Source organism: Lissotriton helveticus, chromosome 12 (assembly GCF_964261635.1).
Source record: "Lissotriton helveticus chromosome 12, aLisHel1.1, whole genome shotgun sequence".
NCBI lineage: Eukaryota > Metazoa > Chordata > Amphibia > Caudata > Salamandridae > Lissotriton > Lissotriton helveticus.
In genome coordinates this window covers 171,629,612-171,638,416 of record NC_136073.1, presented here as the reverse complement: position 1 = coordinate 171,638,416, position 8,805 = coordinate 171,629,612, and the positions used below count along the sequence as shown (strand labels likewise).

Sequence of the window (8,805 nt, the reverse complement as noted above, 5' to 3'; positions counted from 1 at the left end):
GGTTCAGAGGGAAAGTGTGGAGATCATAGTAGTAGTCCTGTTCTCGCTCTTGGTTACATATTCTCAAGAGCCTAGAGGTTCTACCTCTTTGAGAATACCATGCTCTCCCTTCCCTCTCCAGTCAGTGGGGGTGCCTACCCCAGTGGCTGGTCGGTCTGGAGATTGAGAGTATTGGGCTCCTTAACCCCTTCCGCGCTAATGACAAAGCCAGCTCGTCATGGGCGTTACCTGCGCTACGCGGATGACGAGCTGGCTTTGTCATAAACAGCGCATTTTTGAAATTCCAGCGCACAGCGGGAAAACGCGGTAGCGGTTAAAACAGGGGTACCATAACACTTAGCTGAACTTATTTAACATGGTTCTCCTTATGAAGTCTTATGGCAAACAGTCACTGTAAAAAATGTAACGTTTGGTGTGCTGCCAACTCAATTTATGCTGTCCAGTGTGAAATCTCTCATGTTCTCCAGTTTCTTCTGGATAGGTTTCAGAAACAATTGGCAGTTATTAGTCTCAGCGACAGTGAGCTGTAATAAAAGTATTCCAAGAGCCTGGGACTCTTTCTGAAATTATTTTGAGTTCGTAGTTAGACTCTTGAAATGTGTTTTCCGTTTCTAGACCTGTATATAGACATTCATTCAGTTCCTCGTGACATTTAGCATTGGTATTTTAAGCACTGCATGTGTACTTTTTGAATCCTTTATTTTAGTGGATTTGAAATACTTATCTTTTAAGGTGTCGAGGACACAATAGACTAAGAATAATGAGATTTACCTGCTTTTAACCAGTGTAGATTCTTATCGAAGGAATAACACAGGCAACGTTCACTCTAGAAACAGCAAAAATATGTATTTATTAAGTTGAGAACAAGAACCACAACGACGGGTGCTTCCAAAAAGGTAGAAATATTCATAATAGATACGTTGGCGCTATCTCAGAAAACGGACTACTAATGGTGTTTTGGCCGCCATCTTTAAATGCGTGGCCTCCTGTACACATCACGAAGGGTGGAGACAGAAGTCTTACATTTCCGTCTTGAAGTACATATTAATTGAAAGAATGACCAAAAGGTATACTTAAATGTAAATTGAATTCAACAGTTGAAAATAAATTAGCAAATCTTTAAACGCATTATAAAATGAGATGTTATTGAGTTCATAATCTCTTGATTTGGTACCTTTTGGTGTGTATTTTTGCGACTGGTTAAGTATGAAACGGTTACATTTTTTATATGGTATTAGCTCGTTATTATGGTGTATTGCAGGCCACTTTGAGATTCGCGATTTTGCGCACTCTTGTCTCTTTACTATCGCACTATCCAGATCTACGAGGCTTGTAACGCGCGTTTGCAGCCAATTGGAGTACGCCCTGTTCAGATCCGAACCAATCGCAGACATGTTGAGAGGGAGGGACGTTAGAAGGTATTCACTAAGCTTTGCCGGGAGCTGCGGCGAAGTGGAGGGGGGAAAGCGCCGGGGAAGAGTACCGTGGGAGAGGCGCCATGACCTCAGCATCCACCAAGGTAACCTGACAATGTCCAGCAAGCCACCGCAGAGCATGTTGGGTCAAGGAGTCTTTAGATTTCTAACCCCTATGTGCGACTCGCACGAGTCGCATCGTTGGCTGTGTGACAATAGGAGTGTGACAACATGACTGCATGTGGTCGCAGGACAATGCGTTAGGGCAACCGTAAGGGGATGGCCTGAAAATGAATGGGATAATTTAGGACGGTAGTCCTAAAGTTGTCAAACCGGCGATACCAATAAATATGTTCTCGATTTAATCCTACAGCGAGTGTTTCCTTGTTATAATAACTAAAGCTAGTGTGGTCTGAGGCGTACTTAGTGGAGTGTGGCGTAATGCATCTTTAACTAGTGCTTTAAATGGGCAGGTACTGTGCACCTGCACTTCCATAATTTGACAGAGGCGCATTGCTTTTATTGGGGGAGCACCAGCACTTCTCTGTAAGCATTTATTGTAAGATAGGACTTGCTGTTCTGTGTTTTCATTTTATGCAGCGCTTTCATCTGTCAATAAACAGTAAAGTGCAAGGACAAGGCGACATGGGGGAGACCCGTGCCTTTTACTCTAGAATAGACCTTAAAATGACCACTCTGAACAACCATCAATTACAGCCTTTTAGTTCTGCAACATGCATTTGTACATGTTCTTTAAAATATACATATAGGGGCAGATTTATGTTGGTAATGCGCCACGTTTGCGTCACGCAACTGCGGCGTAAACGTGGCGCATCCCTACGACCCATTTACAACGTGACGCATCTAGGCAGATGCGTCACGTTGTAAAGCCCTGCGCCACTTGTGGGCGTTCCGGCGCAGGCTGGGCGTTCCGGGGAAGGTGCGCCTCGCAAAAGTGGCTGAGTGAAATCTATAAGATTTCACTCAGTCACTTTCAGGCCAATTCTGCGTCAAAACCCTGCGCCTGCTTGAAGCAGGCGTAGGTCTTGACGCAGCATTGGTCAGATAGGGCACCCCCGAGCCTTGCTGGAGCTGAGTCGCGCTTGCGACGCAACTCCAGCAATGCGCCACCTTTACGGCACAGATGCGTCACGCATCTGTGCGGTTTTTGCCCCATGGTGCGCCGCATTGTAAATGCGGCGCACCATGGGTGGCGGAGCAGCGGCGCAAAATAACTGGCGCATCCCTGGGGATGCACCAGTTATCATAAATCTGCCCCATAGTGTGCCTAGGTCTTCCTGGCGTTTTATAATTTATAATATCGTTAAACTATACATAAAGTGGACTTTTGGCATATTTTGCCTCTTACAAGTACAGTCAGTCATCACACTGTTAGTCGCATTCCGTTCTTTGTCGCCAGGTGCATTCTAGCGAGAAAGCTATTGTTTTTAGTAGTTTTCCCCCAGAAATGACAATGCCAAAAGGGCAGGCACCATTTGCATATATAAACAGCATTTGTAAAGTAAAGTAAAGTCCACATTTGTAAAGCGCACAATCACCCGTAAGGGTCTCTAGGCGCTGGGGGACCGTCGGGAAGATTAAGCGAGCTATTGCCCAGAGTCACATGGTGCTGGGCTAACCTGCGGCCGGAGCCGGGGATCGAACCCTGATCCCCAGATTCCAGCGTCAGTCGCCCTGGCCGCGGCGCCACACCGCCACACCTCTCCCACATTTGGGAATGTATGCCTGTATTTATTTGTATTGACACATTAAGGGGCAGATTTATGTTGGGAATGCACCACGTTTGCGTCACGCAACTGCGGCGTAAACGTGGCGCATCCCTACGACCCATTTACAACGTGACGCATCTAGGCAGATGCGTCACGTTGTAAAGCCCTGCGCCACTTGTAGGCATTCCGGCGCAAGGTGGGCGTTCCGGGGCAGGTGCGCCTCGCAAAAGTGACTGAGTGAAATCTATAAGATTTCACTCAGTCACTTTCAGGCCAATGCTGCGCCAAAACCCTGCGCCTGCTTGAAGCAGGCGTAGGTCTTGACGCAGCATTGTAAAGATGGGGCACCCCCGAGCCTTGCTGGAGCTGCGTCGCGCTTGCGACGCAACTCCAGCAATGCGCCACCTTTACGGCACAGATGCGTCACACATCTGTGCCGTTTTTGCCCCATGGTGCGCCGCATTGTAAATGCGGCGCACCATGGGTGGCGGAGCAGCGGCGCAACACAACTGGCGCATCCTTGGGGATGCGCCAGTTATCATAAATCTGCCCCCAAATCTTTTGGCATTGCTGATGCTTGCTTTCTTTGGTTTCTTTTATGTGCTGGCCTGCATAGCCAATTATAAAATTAGGACTATACGTCTCAGAATGCAAATAATACAGTTCGACTAGACGAACTAAGCCCATGTAGACTCCACATCATTGAGAACGCTATACAAACCTGTTGCCCTTCCCAGGGGAATAGAGAGGAAACTAAAATAGTCTATGTAGAAGTGGTTTTTAATAAGTATAAAGTACAATAGTAAACGGACAACGCCCTTGAGAGCAGTTAAATGAGGCTTTGGACTGGTCTCTCTTAGAGAACCAAGCAGGGGGACCATATCAATACTGGGAAGTGTGTTATATTGTGGCATCTTAGACTCGGTGATAAATCCTATTTTTACCTTTTTTTCCAAAAGAAAACACATGATAAAGATTACAAAAACGTTGCAGAAAAAAACATAAAATGATGCAAAACTTAATCCCAAACAAGAAATATGAGTTTAGGGCGATTTAGTAGCAAGATTACAATTTAGAGGTGTGAAGTTGCTAGGGTCCATAGTTGGAGAGCTGTCCATGAGTTCTTGTGTTTGTCCTGCTGTTGCATTTTGTGGTATTTTCTTTATTGCAAGGGGTTTAATGTTGAATCATGTTTGTTACCAGACCTGCAGTAGCATCTCAGGACTTGCGTGCACAGTTACTGAATCATGTTCTTGCAAGTGAGTATCTGTTAAGCATGAGCTGGTGGATTAAGGGTATGTAAGTAAGTTTGTGAGTATGAGCATTGGCCTTTTCCTGATTGTGTACTACAATATTTGTTTCTGGGTTTGAAGTGTAAGGAGATAAATAGCTAACTGGATGAAATATTGTAGTAATTCTGGGGCATAATATCAAGAAACAGAGTTAAAATTATCGCCGCTTTAGTGGCAGGAAACTGTCGCTAAACGGCGATAATGGGCTTGATAATATGCCCTTGTGAATTCCCATAGAAGCCCATGTTCTGGTGTGAACATGGGCTTCTATTGGAATTCTCAAGGGCCTATATATTAAGCCCATTATCGCCTCTTTAGCTGCAGTTTCCTGCTGCTAAAGTGGTGATAATCTTAAAGCCGTTCTTGATAATATGCCCCTCTGTGTTTTGTATGAAGATTTTTATTTCAGAGTGGGTCTCTTAGAGCTAAGAATATAGTGCAGAATTGCACCATAATCTTGCCCTTCTAAAATAAAATGGATGTGGAGATTTTATTTTTGATTATTGTGGCACCTTCTTTAGCCGGAGTAAAGATTCCTACTATATGCTGATGACCCCTTACTTGCGTCTCAATCTTGGTTGAGGATGCAGAACTTGCCTAACAACTTTCAGAATTATTGCAATAAGAATGGGTTATTTATTAAACAGACCAAAATTAAACTTATGGCATTTAACTCCCACAAGTTTTTCCGGGTAAATTAGCCTAGCACATCATTAAATTCGGAAATGTGATTAACGTTGATTTTTGAGGGTTAGATATTGCTATTGGGAAGGTCATGTCACCAGCCATGTCTTTGTACATAGCTCAGGCTCTAATGGCCTCTTGGTATGGTATTGTCATCTGGAGGAGTACTACCATACAATTGTTATCTGTCACTGAACAGATTTTTGAAAACCTTGACTCGACTTTCACGTAGTACGCCAAATATCCCCGTCAATTTTGAGTTCGAGTTAACATGATTGAGGCTTAAGGATCCTTTAATATATTGCTCTCTGTGGAGAAGTGACAATTTTCTTCTTTGTAGAGCGGCTCTTTAGGATTTCATGTAAATTAATTGTAGTATTAACTCAAAAGGGTTGAAATATATATGAAATCAGTTACATCTCTGTGGATTTAGGAAACAGTTGGCGAAATCCAGAAGATATTAGAGTTAGTACAGCATAAATTGTAATGTTTATATATTACCTAGTAAGAACAGACATTCATGTGGTGCTCGAGTGCAAGTTGCCTAAATGATCAATATAATAAATATATGCAACCAAGAATAAGGTAAAATTACAGATATTTACGTCTGACAGCTTTCCATGAAAGGATACCTGTCATTCGAATTGGCATTATGTAGATCAGTAACACTTTTCATAGAATTCTTGCCCCCTGACTCAGTAGAGCAAGAAGAAGAAGAAGGTTGTCCATGGGGAAATGTTATTCCCTCTGGGGAAAGAACATGCATTTGAACATCAATCTGCCTTTTACAAGTGCATAGTTATACACTATATACAAGTATGCATTGGGGAAATGGTTAGTTGTAAAAACGTTGCATAATATTCCAAGTAGTATTCCTGAAAGCTGCTCTAGGTGCACTTTCCAAGCAAACTACTGACACTGTTTGTGAATTACTAAAAAAATAAAAAGTGTAATACTACATTCTGGTGGGAGTGTAAATCTCCTCATGCACCTATACACTTTGTGAAAGGCTATTGTAACTATTCCTTTTACATAATAGTGATGCATTTGCTTTAAGTGTTGTGATTAAGCTGTGAATTTAAGTTCATGTTGTTATTTGTATAGTATGTTAACATCACTCTGTGGTTGTTTCGAAGTGCTGAGTTTGACAGGACGGATGACTCGCTTGGTCTGAGAGAAAGAGATGAAAAAAGGAGAAGACAATGGAACAGAATGAGGAAGGAGCCTTTGGAAGGGAGATTCCTTCCCAAACACCCTTTTGTCTAAGTAGACAGTGATAGTGTTTTCTAGGTAGCTGGCTGAAGGTTTGTTCAGCGGGGAGATGTGGGCTGTGGGTAGGAACTGTTTTGAAAGTTGTATTTGTAGCCATTGTGTTTTTGAATTTGTAGGGTGGTAATAGTGTGTTGTTGTTTTAATGTTGTAGTGTATCTATCTGTAGAGGTGTACTGTTGTGGTGTTGCTGTAGTTGTGGTGGTGGTGCATGAAGACACTTGGGTACATCTCAAAACGAGTGCCAACACAGTGTCCTCAAAAATTCTCTTAGACAATGGTCTTAAAGAGGGCTGTGGACTGGCACCTCTTCTATTCAATCTCTAAACTGCAGATATTGGGGCTGCTCTGCAAGTCGCCTGCCTAGTTTCTCCGAGGCTGGGCAGGATGAGGCTGCCGGTACTACAATATGCAGATGATACTGTAATAATGGACCATACTAGAGTTGCCCTTCAGAGAGCCCTGAATGCGCTGGATTGTTTCAACCAAGATAACCCATTTACTGATCAATCAGGAGAAGACCAAGATAATGATGTTTGGGAAACACCAGCACAAAAAGCAAAATCATTGGTTCATTGGAAACCAGCAAATTGACACAGTAGCAGCTTATAGCTATCTTGGGGTTGGCTCTCAGAAACGGCCACCCCAAATATTCATCTAAACATCTTAAAACAAAGGACAACAGTGTTACTCGTCTGCTAAGGCAATTAAAACACCATTTGTTAAGTTCAACAGCTGAGCCGATACTGACAGTCTTAAGAGCAAAACTACTTCCTGCCATCAGCTATGGTCACCTGGCCTTTTCCGGAGAGCTAGGCAAGATCCTAAACACAACTCAAACCAAAGCATGCAAATTGGTGTTGAAAAGGAAATCAAGTCTAAGACTGGTATTTGGCCTTCGGAGGCCGGACTTGATAGGCCAGGCGGACCTGATAAAGTTGTACATTAAGACCTTGAGGGCTCCGAAAGACTCATTTAGACGTCAACTAAGGTCCGTTCTCGAGGAGACAGGCACAGCCTGGCAGAGTAGCCTGAGCCGGGCCATTGCCACTTTATAGAGTCAGTAAGTCTACAACTGTCTGAAATTCCTAAATACTCTTGGAAGAAAGAGGTGAATAAGCAGCTCCTGGAAACATAATTTGCTCTTGACATCTAATCCCTCAGCACAAGTCCGCTCACAGAATCACTGTACAACTCGTTTATTTTGGGAAAGGCTCAACCGTACCTGCGGGAAGCCCTGTCAGTGGAGACTCGCAGGAAAATACTCTCCATGAGACTCATCACGCTAGGTATCACAGATTTTAACCCAGCGTGGGCTCGTAAGGGGGTGAGCATCGAGTGCAGGCTATGCCCCTTTGTTAAAGAATTTTGGCTACACCTTCTGTGCTGCTGCCCCAAATTGAACAAAGAGCGCCAGCGCCTTCTTTGCCCGCTGCACCTTGCTAATGGAGCAAGGACCTGCAGGGAAGCTTCGGCTTTGTGTTTCTCAGACTCAACGGCAAGAGACTTAGTAAGATAATTAGGAGTGCCATAAGGGAGGTGTCACAGGGAGAGGCTGCATCTGCAGTAGTTTGATGGCCCTCTTTCATCTCTTGCTACCTGTGTCTCACAAAGTGGCGATTGTGGGTGGGGGGACCGTGTTAGGCATCACTAGGGTCAATACTTTTACTTAAAGCTCCTTTTTCATAATTTTAGAATCATCCCAGTTCTTAAACTATTTTTAAATAAACCCCAGAGAGCGTGTACAAATGAATCGAGGAACCCAAGCACTCGTAAGGATGATGGAAGAACTGGGGTGTGGGCAGGGGTCTAAGGCGAAATTGTTCTTAACAATTGTTGTATTCCAACATATGTTATTTATTTATTTTTATTCTTTCTTTCTTTTCTTTTTTTTTTACTGTAATGATTTTAATTATTTGAACAGTTAATACAACCAATATTGCCAATACTGGTGGTGCAGGACAGAGGTGAAAGCAGGGAAAAGAGGGCACTAAGATAAAGCAATCAACACAAGAAAATTGGAAGTTTTTAATGCTAACAGCATTGAACAGTTTACCCTGAAATCTTACATAACACGTTACAATAATTTTGTCCTGAATAGCAGAAAAGTGCCATTAGAGTGAAACTTACAAAGCAGATTTCTGTTGTAATGTATTCGCTTTGAAGGTTTGTTGGGCTATCCCTTAAAGATACATAGCTAACAAATCTACATGTGTTAAATACTCCACCTGCCTCAATGAAGATCATTGGTGATACTATGTATTTCAGTAGCTTATTGCAGTGTTGTGGAACATATTTCGTCTAGTAATCAAAATGTAGAAACTATTGGAAATTCATGAAAGTGTTCCCTTTTCCATTAGGATAGATTTTGAATGTTTCTACTTGCCTAATGTTTGATTTCATTCACATTATAAC

At 43.0% G+C, this 8,805-nt stretch overlaps 1 protein-coding gene across 3 annotated transcripts in view; it reads left to right on the top strand.

Moving 5' to 3' along the window:
• Positions 1 to 1,386: 1,386 nt before the first annotated feature.
• The window catches only part of BACC1 (BPTF associated chromatin complex component 1), a 58,826-nt gene continuing 51,407 nt past the window's right edge, over positions 1,387 to 8,805 (top strand). For all 3 annotated transcript variants that reach the window (XM_078671095.1, XM_078671096.1, XM_078671094.1), the window contains exon 1: positions 1,387 to 1,519. In XM_078671095.1, the coding sequence (XP_078527221.1) occupies positions 1,499 to 1,519 (21 nt within the window). In that variant the 5' untranslated portion in view covers positions 1,387 to 1,498. The remainder of the gene's footprint in view (positions 1,520 to 8,805) is intronic.